The sequence below is a fragment of the Galleria mellonella genome, unplaced genomic scaffold (assembly GCF_026898425.1).
Source record: "Galleria mellonella isolate WM207_F2 unplaced genomic scaffold, CSIRO_AGI_GalMel_v1 utg173, whole genome shotgun sequence".
Taxonomy (NCBI): domain Eukaryota; kingdom Metazoa; phylum Arthropoda; class Insecta; order Lepidoptera; family Pyralidae; genus Galleria; species Galleria mellonella.
The window spans coordinates 6,698,342-6,714,002 of NW_026442016.1; the positions used below are offsets into that span (position 1 = coordinate 6,698,342).

Here is a 15,661-nt window from a genome sequence, read left to right on the forward strand (position 1 = left end):
GCGATGGGTACATTCTAATATCAAGTAATTACTAATTTACGTACGTATTACCTTACCTTTACACGGTGTCAATTGTTCTCTGCTCACGATATCTAAGCAATTGTGATTGTCTTGATCTCTCCTTTGAAACGTGAAACGTCGACGGCTAATTACAACCATCGCTTTTACCTAATTACCTGAATATTAAACTAATAATTGAACACTTATAGTATCCATAGTACTAGCTTGTTATCAGTGCTGATCTAAATTGAAAACCACAAATTGGATGCTAGAAACCTTGTAATTAAAATAATTAATTGCTGAGTATTCACCATCTTCAGAATATAAAAAATTAACTCCATTTTTAACAGTGAATGCTGAGTAGATTAAAGAATGTAATTTTTTTCTCAAAATAAACACTTGAACCGAGTAAAGTAATTACTTCAGTTTCAATAGGATTAAATTTACATAGGTATTATTTAAAGAGCGGTTGAGTCTGGTGATTTACGATTACGTCAGCGACATCGTTTCATATGGCTAGCCTGATTATATAATATTATATGAGAATACATAAATTGTGACAACTCAGTTAGACAATGTTTGACTGCGGTCTAGATATCTTAAGACCGAAATCAACTGAAAACCTTATAATTATTCAAATTAATATTTGGGTCATCGTATTTCGAAGGACACTATCACTATCACACGTTGAGGCATAGTAGCACGAGAATACATCATCAAATTACACTTGTTACCTTAGTTACACCTGTTGACCTATATGCTATGTGAAAACAGCAAAGGATAAACTTGTTGCCATAATTTCAACCTTTAAAAAAGTTGTTCAGTGACATAAACACTAGGTATCGCTATGAATCTGTGTTGAAACAACATATACAAAGAAACAAATAGTTATAAAAATATGTTTTTATTATTTGGTCGTGTAGATATTATTATCTAATATTATTTTTTATCTATCTTATTTTTTAATAACCAATCTCAAAAAGTCTTGCTTAAATGTTTAATATAATATACAGTAAGTGAAGCACATATATATATATATATATATATATATATATATATATATATATATATATATATATATATATATATATATATATATATATATATATATATATATATATATATATATATATATATATATATATTATATAATAAACAAAGTAACTACAATAATAGTTATATATAATAGGCTGAATTGTTATATCATTTTTCTTTATATACACCTAGTTTACACTTACAACTGCCATTTTTAGTTGACTGCATACAACCTAAACAAAAAGGGTATCTAGTTATGTAAAATAAAAATAAGTAGAAATAATACACATGAAATTAAATCAATTTAATAGTTAGAAAGCCATTGTGGTCCGCAAGTACAACTGAATATTTGACACTAAGACATTCACATAGTACTTATATGAGGTTTCAAAGATATTGTATTTTTCTTTCTGTCGAAGTGAAGTTATTTAACTTCAACAAACGAATGTCAAGACTCGTTGTTTTGATTAAGAATTCTGACAGACGAAGTTGAATTAGTTTTACCAGCTCTACAGAAACATGTCACAGTTGGGTATCCATCTCCTTCGCTAATAAATAATGAACATGTATTTATGGTATTATACTATAAAATAAACCACCATAATTAAAACTGTATAAGGACTATTTACATATGAAGGAATGCCCTAAATTTATTAGAAAAGGGATGAAACAAATATAACCTTTAATTACCCTGGATGGCCGTTTATATGTGAATGTTTTTCGTTACTCATGATTTTTTGCCCCCTTATTACATCATTATCATCTTTTTTATATTAAGAGTGTTTATACCGACATATAAGAATATCTTCATGATCAGTCAATTTTTAAAAACAAACAATGTTCTATTTTTAAATGATTAAATTGAATATTAATTTTATATTGCCCAATAACATTAATTATATGATAATTTGCAAATATATCTGTTACTAAAAATATAGAAACAGATTAATATTTTGGAGTTTTCGACAGTTGTAATTATTTATATCGACTATAAAGTGAGTAAAGCCGACATAAGTAATTACAATATAATATGACTCACGATGTTTATTTTTCGACAGTTTTTGTTAATGTTTCGTTAAGAAAATTATTCTACAGATTCCAAAATTTCAAGAATGACTGAAAAAGAATCTTAACGCGTTTTAGTTTGCTATAGGTATTTTTATTAAATTATTATCGAGAAATAGGTAAATTAATATTTAAAATTTGACTATCAATACAGGCATTATAGGCGATGTAAACACTCTTAACGTACTCTACATGTATTTTTTGCTAAACGAAAGAATTTAATAAATACAAAAGCGATATAAGCCTATAATCGTGTTATTCGCCCGCCATGCGCTTGGTAATTGACTGCCTCCAACAGGTTTAATCATATCTCACAATTTGTACGAGCACAAAATAACTTAGGTACACATTACACAGCATTATTATATTTACAAGCCTAATCATTCAACTCAGTCTATATTTATTAATACTTTTAATTCATTCGATCTCATAATTGTAGGTCTCTACAATAAATTTGTCTACATTTACTTTAAATCCGTCTTATAATTGATATAATGTAGATATGTCGGTTCAGATCAAGTTACAAAAATGCAATCTAAATTTAAATAATATCTACTTATTACATAAATAATTTATTTTCAATATTAATCTGATAAAATTAAACTTTATTTATTACATGAAATTAATTGTATATTTTTACTAATAATTGTCTAATTTTCAGTACCAATATTATTTTTTACTAATTGTACGGTAAGAAGTATCTAATACCGTATTGTGATACAATTATTTTTAGAATGTATATCATCTAAGCTATTCGAAATATTTTCAAAATACATGGCTTTCTTTTTTCTCGATCTGTAGGTACTTTTATATATAGATATTTTGTTACCTACAGTACCGAGTTATTTAAATTTTACAAATTATTAATTACTACTCTATAAATATTGTAAACTATATTATTTAAATATCAGTGTAGCAGAATACATGTTATTATAATTTACCTTATAATAATATACTTACATATTTACAAGTATTACAACAATGTTTTATTTTCAGATATTCTGAATTCATGCCTCATATCATTTCAATTAATATCTGATGCAAAATAATTTTTTAAACCTTTAACTTTTAAATATTTATTTTTAATTAATATCAAGTATAAATTAAAATATTTGTTATTTTAAACATTTCCAATCTCAGTCATTTATAAAATTACAATACCTAAAGTAATAGCCTAAAGAAAGGAAAATATTTACATACATGTTATATGAAATTCTATCGTAAACTACTCTGCTCTAATTATTTCATTATCTGTCAACCACAACATAACTTTCTGCTCTTATTAATATTTATTAACTGAGAACGCAGACGCATAAATAAACAAAACTTCAGGGATCTAACTTTCAAGTACCAACTTTCACCAACATATCTAACACAGCAGTGTCAGAAATAGGTAACAAAGAGAATACCACCTTAATATAATATTTGAATTAGTGTATTCCATTTTTAGAATCTGTTTATTTATCATAAACTAATATTAGTTAATAAATATTTATTATCAATACTGAATTTAGATAAAATTACGTACACTAATATTATAACGGGAAGCGTTGGATTACATGCGAAATATTCTTATCTTTATCTTTTTTCTCTTTATATGGCTTTATTAAAAAAATTGTAACATAAATATTTCATACTATACGCAAAAGTTTATATTTTAATTATTGACCTATACTGAGATATGTATGTATGTATTATGTCCTATAGTATAAAGAAAATATGTTCTTAGTGAAATGCTGGAAAAATTATATTGATGAGGAATATTTCTTATTGCAGCAATGAGAAAACGAAGCGGTATCATTACTTTATACTTTGTGAGTATTGATTAACCGACATCGACATTATCTATTTATTTATATCAACTTTATTGACCACTACGAGTATCGTGTAATTGTTATAAATATCGCTTAATCTCATTAAATACAATAAATAAGAAATGTAAAAACATCTACTTATTTGAGATGAATATGTAATATGACAGTGCTAATTAATACAAGAACAGAAAAATAAATTTATCAAATATTTAATTATTATGGACAGTGATGAAGAATTTATATTAATACTTTAGTTTAATCCATCCATTTTTACGATATGTAATCACAATTATATAACATTTAAAGTTACTAAAATACCTAAATTTAGAAGTAAACTACTTAATACTATTCTTTAAAAATTAATACTATGTAAAAAAAAAATAACTACATTTGAAGTCTTGGTGAATTAAAATACAAAAACTTTCAAATTCAGTATTTCAAAATATATAATAATACTTCACGTAGTTTTGTTATATTGCACAAAATATAATATATATTTTGTGCAATATAACGTATGTGTACTTTATTCTTTTATCAAAGGTACTAATTATGTTTGAAAAATCAAATAACATAGAAATAATTAGTTACCATGTTAAGTATAATATAAAGGAACTTAGGGTTTGGCAATGTTTTTCGTAGGAACAACTTTATTACCGGTAAGGTACATAAAACTATTGCAAATTGCAATCCTAATTGTCACACATATATTATGACATGGGTATCGAAGGGATATCTTCGGTACTATTCATGTCTTTAGACGACAGTTAACATTGTCTATTATGTATGCCGATAGTCTGTTTAGCATTTTAAATTATATTAAAAAATATATAAAAAAAGTCATGTAAAATATTCCAACGCTTCCTACAACAAGATTATCAAAAGATAAAGATAATAAACAATTTATATATAGCGTAACATTGACGCTGATTGGAAAATTAGGTGACAATAAACAATTGAAAATCGGCATTTATCACTCGTTACAGAGAGATGAACATCAAAGCAACATTTTCAACTAAGCGATTGTACGGGAAGGTAAAGTTAATTTATTTTGTAAGTTATTCAAAGAGAACAGCCCTAAATTGATGATGTTGTTATCTTGATTAAAATGACTAATGAGAATAAAAAACCGTAACAGAGCTGATCCTTCGAAACGGCCCCGTTGTAATCTTGTAGCCTAAAATCTGAAAACATTTATATAATTAGGTTACACATAAAGTATCCAAAGTAAATCTTTTGTTTTGTATTTTTATAGAACAAAAAATGTACTTTGCTAAAACACAGATATTTAGTTTTTATTGATAAAATTTTCCAAAAGTAGTTTTAATGAGCATACAACAGCTAACATTCCCTCCCACTCAGCCTTTACAAAAACAAGTATCTACAAAATATTTAAAAAATAATAATACATATTTCGGTTAAGTATTTATAATAATGAACCTACTCAATTTTTAAGGTGAAGCTTTTTCAGTACGTGATTCAGAATAAGTACGTCGTTGGACGGATACCTACGTTACGAATAAATTCATAACATTTCATGCAAAACAAATAAAAAATACCATTAAATGTAATTAGAGATTAGTCAAAATACATAAGAAACTTACCCTGCGTACCGAATGGAGTGCTTTCTGATGATTTGTCAGCCATTATGTTCATCCTCTGAACTACTGTAAATAACATACATAAATGCTTAAGAACCCTATCTAAATTTATGTTTCTGAAGTAATATTACATGTATACTAAGTATATATTACACAAAAAACTTACCATTTTTATTTTCCACGGCGGGCGAAGGCATCGCTGCGTAATTGAAAAACAATATTTATTGCAATCGAACCATTTATAGCTAAATGTTAATTTTAGATCGAATTAAATCAATCGCTTACGTCTTATAAAAATAAAAAATTAATAATAAATAAAATTCTAGCTTAGAGATTCTAATTGCAAATTAATAACATTGTATAAGAATACTCATACCAAAATTCTAATATAAATTAATTATAATAATATTTTTTTCTAAATCAAATAAATTTATCATTGGTTTTTAATAGTATATTAAGACTAAAACACATTTTTTTTAACCAAATCAAGCCCCATAGAGAAGAGTTATTATTATTTCTATTAGAGATCATAATAGTAGACTCACGATATAATTTGATGGTACCCTCCGTATCTCCCAGCGAATTCTTGGAAACGCATTTGTATGCACCGTAATCGGAAGATGTGATTCTTCGGATAGCCAAACGCAGTACTGAGCGATATGAGCCGTCTATTTTCTGCGGCTCTAGACCACCTCCTGTCAAAATAAATCACTGCAATAATGTTTGACAAAAAAATAGTCATAAATTTCTAAATAAAATAAAAATAAAATAAATTATTCCTAAATAAATAAAATAGTCATAAAGGGACTGCATTTAATTCTCGTCTAGTATTTCTACCACTATTTCCTGACAACCAAAGGTTGCCGACAGTTACTCATGTCATTAAAATGGAAAAGTTCTCATACTTACGCTTATGGTATATGTTGGTAAGGCACATGATGATAGATGTTGATGATATCAGATCAATTGGCCCGTGACAAATTCTCTAAAAATTAACCACGATAGTTTCCAAAAAAGGCCACATGGAGGTCGACTCAACTAGCGGCACCATTACTAATAAACATCCCCCCCCCCCCCCCGTTTTGGTAACGTTTCCAAGTATATGTTGGCATGTGCGGGTCAAAATGTTAATAAAGGGGAATCATTATCCTGTTTTTTATTATAGAAATACGGTTATTAACTACTCTTATCAAATTTATGAAAATTATTTAACTTCAGAAACGAAATAAATATCTTTAGTGTTTTTGTGATTTCACGTCCATTTGTTTTAATATGTAGTAAGCGGCACTTCACTATTGACAATGGGAGTAATTAATCTTCATAATAGGGAGAGACGCCATTTGTAGCCACCTATTTTTTACCCTTCTGCCGATGATAGGAGGGTAAAAAATAATGCTTTTCGGGTGAAGGTAAATATGAGTATGCCCGTCATCGCTGTCAGTGTGCGTCTTTACACAATGTATAGCCTGAATGACTTAATGGATTTTTATATATGAAGTGTCTTTAGATAAGTCTTAATTGTAGGAGTCTTGGCCATAAACTTTTAAAAAATTATATGGCAAAAGTTTACTTTTATTTTTATTTTTATGAATACTTGAATATATATATATATATATATATATATATATATATATATATATATATATATATATATATATATATATATATATATATATATATATATATATATATATAAACCTGCAACGAGCAGGCCAGACTTCAATTTCATAAGCATCAACATAATATCCTTAAGTGATGATCAGTTCTCTGAATAGTTATAATTATCATATAGAGCTATACATAAAGAGATCGCTGACTTCGGACTTCGTAATGCAATTCTGTATAAGCTAATCGAATATAAGTCTATTCTAATTTACTATTTTTTTTTTAAATTGTACACAAAAGGTCATTAAAATGGAAAAACAAACATAATAGTGCACAAAGGCGAGTTTATCTCCAAAAGAGATTTCTTCTAGCAAACCCAATATGAGAAAACTGACAGTTTATTGGTAATTAAAAGTATAAGTAAATATATATAAATAGGTAGATATATATTATATATAATACACACAAATATAATTAGTTTTAAAGAGTGGGATATGGCGTAAATTTACAAGGTTCAGAGGAATAATACCTGAGTCCTCAGGAATGGCAACGAATGGGGGTATCATGGGCGAAACAATATACTCTATTATGTCCATGGTACTGATCATGCTATAGGCGACGGTTACCACTTTCCATCAGGTGGATCATCAGCTTGTTTGCCATTCTAAGTTGTATAAAAAAAAAGTTACAAATACAATCCAAAACTCTAATATCTATCTTATACGAATGTCCTGAAAAATCACAATCTAAGACAAAACTAATTAATTCAGGTTTATACTAAGCCTGTAAATAATAAACAGCTTAAATCTGTTTTTAATACAAAAACCGAAATAACAAATGAATACTGATTACGGTGTGATTTATTCCTAGTAATAACTATGATATTACTCGTATCTTTAGTCTTTCGCAATAAGATAGTGTGAGTTTTGTCGCCACAATTACGTCGCTCTTGACAATTTTATGGAACGTTCAGTTTAAGATAGTAAAATCCACGCAAAAAATAATAAAACGCTTATGTCATGTATGTTAGTAAATTAAGTCATATTTTAATTGAAAGTAGATGGCAATAAGATTTGAATATGGTTGATACTCATAAGTAACGATGATCTTGATGGTTTAGTATTCTACTTGCCGATGATTGTTGTTTTATCCCGCACAGTATAAACACATATATGTATAAATAAGTCTATCTATTGAACAGAATATTTTCTACATATTTAAAAATAATGTATTTAAAGAATCAAATTCATGTAATAAACATTTCTTACTTAAAATTAGATAAAATATTTTAACATCTTAGCAATTTCAAAAGTTTGAGCTCCCTGCCGAGGTTTTCCCTAGAAGTCTACAGTATAGACTTCTTCATAAAGCGTATATTGCTGTTTCTTCAGGGTCGGCAACGTACACGTGACTTTCATAGTATTGCAGGCATAGGCTACAGTGACTTTTTACAATCAGACGAGTTATATGCTTGTTTGCCACCTTTGTGGGATAAAAAAAGTTTTTTACGCAAATTCAAGCACCTATATCATAAAATTTTAGTTAATTTTTGCTCCACAAGCACTAACAGTACCCATATACACAATACCAATTAGTTTGGAAAAGAAAGCACTGTGATGTGTTGAAGGTCATTTATTTATTCCACAAAAATAAAGGAAAACAATATCTGCACAGTAATCGGGAAAAAAATCGTAAAGTAAGGAAAACACATTATTTACCCGTAACTCCCTAATTACAACAAGGATATAGGTAGTACACGCCTCTCACGATTTTAACTGCCCATTTTAGCAACTAAGTGGCTGTTCTACTTGAGCATAATTTACGAATACTAATACTCGAGCTATTCTATTTTATTTAGGAGAATGGTGAGAGTATTTCATTTTTTACATATCACTATAAATACGATTATGCTATATTATGCTATTAATTGAATAAGATCCAATAAGTAGATCATTTAAATCACTTTTTTATATAGACTAAGGCACTACACCTAAACATTTAAAAATAGATTTTAGTTTAAGTTATAATTTATAATAAATTTATTTAAGAAACAAAATTTGTGTTTAATTCCTATTACAAGTTACGTACATCATGTTAACTTATTGTTAATTACATATATTTTATTAGCATTTTATTCTTAGATGCTATTTTATTACGTTGTTGACTTGCGATTAGACCTGATATTTTTATTTTGTTTATTGTAAACTTTCCCTGCATTAGTCAGCATTAACAAGAGATGCGTATCAACATTATTGACGTTTTACGCTAAGGACACCTAACAATCTAAATCTCCGCAAGAGACTGAGTATTGCGTTGTAAATAATGATAATATAATAATATTGTGAGCCATTTTTAATATTAGTAGTAAGAACTAACGGTCCTATTGCTTGTAATGTCCTGTAAGAAATACCTCCTGAAAACCATCATGGTTAGTTCCTGGTGAATTCGTCATGATGGACCGATTGACTTCTCTTACTTATTATACTAGTACTCCACCAGCATACACCAATAGCACATAATTGATTATTTTTTTATTATCTTCCATAAAAAATTTACAGTAAGAAAATTCTATTAAAAGTAGCCCAATTTAAATATCATTTACTATAAGGTGAAGATAGATCCAACCTAAACTCCTCTTAACAAATGTAAAATTCTAAGTGGGTATTCATTATTTTACTTTGGAAAGTTTTACAAGTTAATTCTAGACAAGTTCACCAACAAAAAGCTAATATTATAATATTCCATTTTAATATTATACTTTTTGTTTACAAACTTATCTAGCTGTAATATATCTAGAAGTACATCATTATTGTACTATACATCTTATATATAAAAATCTCGTGTCACTGTGTTTGTAGTAGAACTCCTCCGAAACGGCTCGATCGATTTTTATGAAGTTTCAAGTATATTTGGTAGGTATGAAAATAGGTCACAAAGTATATTTCATATCGCTAAATAATTAAGGTGTCTCTATCCAGAAATACGGCAGAACAACGTTTGCCGGATCAGCTTGTATTAAATATAATGGATTGTATATGTCACTTACCAACAGGAACGATTTCCCCGTTCTCTCTACTCCAGTAACTGACTGGCTTAGGATATGCTTCTGTTTCACATTCTAATACTAAATCTGTTCCTAACGCGGCACCAACCAATTGGTTTCTTATAGTAATCACCGGTGGAACTGTTAAAATGCAAATAATGTATAGTTATAGGTAAATTTTAATACCATATGTAAAAACAGTAATGTTAACAAATATACAAAAATCATTAAAATTGAATCTGATTTGTGCTTATCGATGTTTATAAAGCATTTATAATGGAAATAGAGACACAAAAATCAGCAGCTGATTGTCAATTTGAAAATAAAATAAACAGGACTGAAATACGAGCGCTATGGAGGAGAATATATGAAATCAAACTGACAGGCCGTGCTCATAATACGTAGTATATATGAGAGGGAATTAACTTAAAAGAGTTGATGTAAATATTAGAAATATATATGCTACGACGTTTTAGACATGCAAATAAATATGTAATATGCATATATATAAATATAATAAAAATTTAATGAATAACTTACATTGAACTGTGAGTATTATTCTCTTGCTTACAGTTGGCGGCACTCCATTTGAAGCAATGCATAAATATGCGCCTGCATGCTGCCTATTGACTCGACTTATATTTAAAACCGGGCCTTCCAACGATGTCACTGCAAACGTTGCTCAGTTAGGAAGACGAAAATAAGACATGTCATGTTTGTTTGATGAATTATTTGCAATCTATTTCTGTATTTCATAAAATTTCAGCTTATTTTTTGTACGTATAGGTAATGTTAGTAAATTTTAAATAACATTTTAAAAATGCATTAGCTAATTTTATTTATTAGCAATATTTAATATAATAATGATCCATATTTATTAATAAATATCTCTTTACCGTTACGGTTATGAGTAATATGTACTCAAAACCAACACGAGATGGTAAAGCGCAAACATTTATTCTTGCAAACCATGTGTAAACCTACAAATACGCTCGGATACATACATGGTGACTAAAGATATTTGTATATTTGAAATATTTTAATTCTGGTTAAATCATAAAGAGACTTTATAGAAAAATTATCTGCATGGGTCTCTATCCTACTCTATCCCAGCTGTTTAACGGTATGTACATGCCTTCAAGCAGCTGTGCTTATATGACAATGTTTTAGTTGAGAGGATAGGACATAACAATGAAGTTACAAGATACAAAGGCAAAGGTAAAGTTGATGGTTATCCCTTTACATCAATTGGGACATCAGCTTGTATGCCATTTAAAGTCAAAATATATAAAAAAAAATCAAAAGATTTTTCTATTGAATTTTTAAACGTATTTTTTTTTTCTTAACGTAACTAATTACTCCAAACTAAAATTTAAACATACGTATTCCTTATTACCTAAAATTCTGTTTTACTAAACTAGGTGTTATTTTTCGTGTATCTATATTACTGGTTAGTTGATTATAATTTTTTTATTCCGCTAGCATTAGTATGCGTACGACTACCCACACTCGAAGATTGTTATTATCAAAAGTTCTACAATTGTCCATATTAGCCACATCAAACTATGATCACTATTCCTTCCAAGCACGTTTTACGGCACGTATTTTACTCCAACGCGAGGCATCTTCAGATAAATTAATAAATCACTGCTCGGAGCCTAGTATTAGCCGTTCGGTTCATTACGAGTATATATTTTATTCTGTTGTCAACGAGTATCATTAGAAATAAAAATTAAATAATTAATTTATGAAAATAGAACAATTATCTGTATAAATAAGAGAAAAGAAAGCTATTCTATTTATGCAATGTAAAGTTCACAAATTTTTTTTTCTTGTTCGATACTTAATAAAGCAAATTTAATACATTTTATAATAAATAATACAGAGCATCGCTGTGAGAATAAACAAAAATTGCAACATATTTTAATCCTGCTTGTTTATTATTTACATAGATTAATTCACTTCTACATGCAGTGATTTTGTATATATATTTACTTCGTTATTCAAAATATATTAGAGTAGTAAATAAAAATCTAACAATTAATCCCAATATGATTTTCTTGCCCTTTGAATAGGATAGAATATAGTAGAATCAATAATCTATGAACACCAGTAGATTAGTTACAATTTGAGGCGCATTGTTCTGTCTACATGTCATTGCTCCAATGCCTTTGGTATGTCTCAAACAATTAAATGACCATTCAGAACGCATGTCTCTGTATAGACATGTCTGTTGAACAACTGGTTGAGTCTTTTAAAGTATATGTAAAAAAGTAGAACTTAGAATTAAATGATCAATTTAACTATCATATCATATCGAAGGTAAATTATATTTTTTTCAAATATATTTTATTAAAAATAGCGTTAATGAATCAATTTATCAATTTCAGTGTACTTACAGACTCAATGGGATCGACGTGACCTACACGCAAACAGTTGGGTCATATGTACAGACACAAATTAATCCACGGTTAATAAGCCTGATAGGTAGGTAACATTTGTTGCCGATAATTAATAGCTTTGCAAATTTCCTACTTATTCACATCACAGCCAGTAGTATCATGCCTTGATCCAGATCAAGGCATGAACTATAACTTGACAAAATATCAGAAGTACCATAAGTTTAACTCCTTACAAAATAGATTTAGACTTAAAATTCTACTACTAATTACTTAACAAACGATTAAAATTTACATATTATGAAAAACGTATGTATACGGATAGAATATCATAACTTAAGTACAGGATGATTTATGTATTGATTCACCCGGACTAAATCATAATACTGCTAGTTAAAATATAAAAACTATTCTTGCCAATATATACATACACATATACTATGCTACTTTTTAACTGTAAAAAAAATTGTAACCATAAAATTGGTTAGATTTTTTTGGACCATAAAATCTGAGAAGAAATTGGAAAGATCATTCCGATATTTAGTGAAACTAATGACTGAACAAGTAATGTCAAATATTTTAGTAGACGTATTTGTAGTCGACAAATATTGATTTGAGAAATATTCTCAAAATACTGTAATATATAATATTTATATATACAATTCCTTATTAATAACTTTAAAAATTATTTTAAATAATATTCAGTATCTACCGAATTGGTAATATATATATATATATATATATATATATATATATATATATATATATATATATATATATATATATATATATATATATATTTTAATTTAACACTTGTTGCAAAATTTCAGCTTCTATAAAATGCAACGCAAAACTCGTTTTAAAATTAGTAAACTGATTTATCGTTTTACTGTTCCCTTACCCGTAACTCTCTCTTTAATAAGATGCAAGAGTGACAGGTTTAGACTTTATAATTTACATAGTGATACCCACTATTGAAAATACTATAAAAAACAAAGTTTTAATTTATATCTTTCTTTTAAACTTATTACAAAGAAATATCCTTTTAATGTACATATGTAATGTTCAAAGCCTTATGAACAGTACTGTGAACCCTTATTCGTAAACAGCAGCGAACATGATTACTTTATTACTTTGATCACCGATACTCTCTTGCCATTGCTCACTAATTTAAATTCATGAAGGAAAATGCAAATTTATTAGGTGTATTTTCTTATAATTAAAATGGAACGTTTGCTTATTTATTTTTACAGCCCAAGATGGCTTACGTAATTAGATTAGGAATCTATCAAATGTTTATCATTTATACATGTTTATCTTATTAAATAAAAAAAACATACGTAAAAATTGTAACATTTTAAATCCAGTATATATCATTTTTACTTTTTGAATACTTTCACTTCTGAATACGAGCTCTTATAAAATAATCCGCTATCTCGTGACAGCAGTTTTAATACTTTATAAAAGCTTTTTTTAATGTTTTTAAAAGGACTTGTTTGGACAAAATATTTGAAAAATATGTTTAACAAGCAACGTACATTAAAAAGAAGTGCGAAATATGAAATATTCATACCTTGTATCCCGTCCGACACTGTTATAGGCTTGGAGTGTTCCCTTCGCCAGGCTATTTGAGGTGGTGGAGATCCCACCGCTGCACATGTAAGACTTATGGACTCTCCCTCACGTACCGTGACGTCAGTACTTGTGCCTCGATCGAGGATATCGGGAGGAACTGTTAATCAAAACTGAAACTTAATATTACTTCAATACAAAATACGTACATTTTGAATATTAAAAACAAAAGATTCTTATTATCAAAGATTATCTATGTCCAAGATATTTTCAGTATATTCAAATAAAAAAACCATTATACAGTTATACAAGCACAAGTATTGAGCAGAAATATAAAAAGGCAGTGTTAATGATTACAGATATAAGAGTATTTCTATGATATATATATAAGATAATAAATAACAAAAATTGGTTCAAAATATAAATTAAGTAGTCTTATGGACCTGAACAAATGAAATAATACATAGTTAATTATAAGTGTATAGTTGTAATAAATATTTTTTGGTTGCGTTAATTACACAAGTTGGAATACATTACCGACCAAATTTAATTATTCCAAGTTACCCAATCTATTTTAAGCTAAGTAAAGTTTAACTAACGTTCGAACTGGAATGTTACAGTGTAATTATATGCCTAGTTAAAGTTGCAATAAATCGTGACAATTACTATTATAACAGTTACTTGTATTATATAAGATAAATAAGACATTTATAGAATTAATTGTTGTTTTCGGCGGGTTTCAGGATCATTATTTCAACCATCCTTGGTTTACAGACTTACCCGCGGTAAATTATAAATTTCCTTCCTATAACAATTTTAGAAAAATCATTATTAGCACTCGCTATACGTTCGTTATTATAATGAGCTCTTTTATAAGATGTCTTGCTTCTAGGCCTTCTGGTTTATATTGCATGTAGTCTATCAGTCAGTCACTGACAGAAATAGAGAGTAAAGAAGAGTGTTTTATTAAGTAAAAAATAACATACGAGAGTTTCCACTATAGAGCTGACAACACACACATGTGGCTGCAAACTTCGAAAACATCCCTACCATGTTCATTTAAAAACTTTATGCAGTTAATTATTGTTTCATCTTATTCAACTCAATTATATATATTTTAATAAACTGAATACAGTTAGTACATAGATTGTACTTGAGAATTTAAAGATAATTTTAAGTTTCACCTAAGTACTTAATTAGATATTTATTAAAAATTATTTTACTTCATTTAAATATAAAAAAGTACAAGTATTAATATCATTACATCATTTACTGTACATAGGTATTGGCCATTAGTTGGCACTTTAGAACGTTGGCAACTGTATAGGTTGTTTGAAGATCATGCGAAATAATACCGCGGTTACGCCGGAAACTCCGGCTTTTTATTCCTATAGTCCCCTTTTACGACACCCACGGGATGAGACGGGTTGGCCTATTCTATAACAGAGTCTTCTGCACCAAATATAAAAGCAAAACATCACTCGCTCACTGATTCATCACGAAATCTGAGAAATATAAAGGCTGTAATAT

At 28.1% G+C, this 15,661-nt stretch overlaps 1 protein-coding gene across 3 annotated transcripts in view; it reads right to left on the bottom strand.

The window, feature by feature from the left end:
• Positions 1–1,324: 1,324 nt before the first annotated feature.
• Positions 1,325–15,661, bottom strand: part of LOC113515608 (lachesin-like) — a 95,853-nt gene continuing 81,516 nt past the window's right edge. For 2 of the 3 annotated variants that reach the window (XM_052893360.1, XM_026899869.3), the window contains exons 4-10: positions 14,133–14,291; positions 10,701–10,829; positions 10,164–10,301; positions 6,058–6,207; positions 5,679–5,711; positions 5,516–5,578; positions 1,325–5,095 (exon numbers count right to left, since the gene is read on the bottom strand). In XM_052893360.1, the coding sequence (XP_052749320.1) occupies positions 4,989–5,095; positions 5,516–5,578; positions 5,679–5,711; positions 6,058–6,207; positions 10,164–10,301; positions 10,701–10,829; positions 14,133–14,291 (779 nt within the window). In that variant the 3' untranslated portion in view covers positions 1,325–4,988. The remainder of the gene's footprint in view (positions 5,096–5,515; positions 5,579–5,678; positions 5,712–6,057; positions 6,208–10,163; positions 10,302–10,700; positions 10,830–14,132; positions 14,292–15,661) is intronic. The other variant, XM_031912363.2, reaches the window with a different exon arrangement.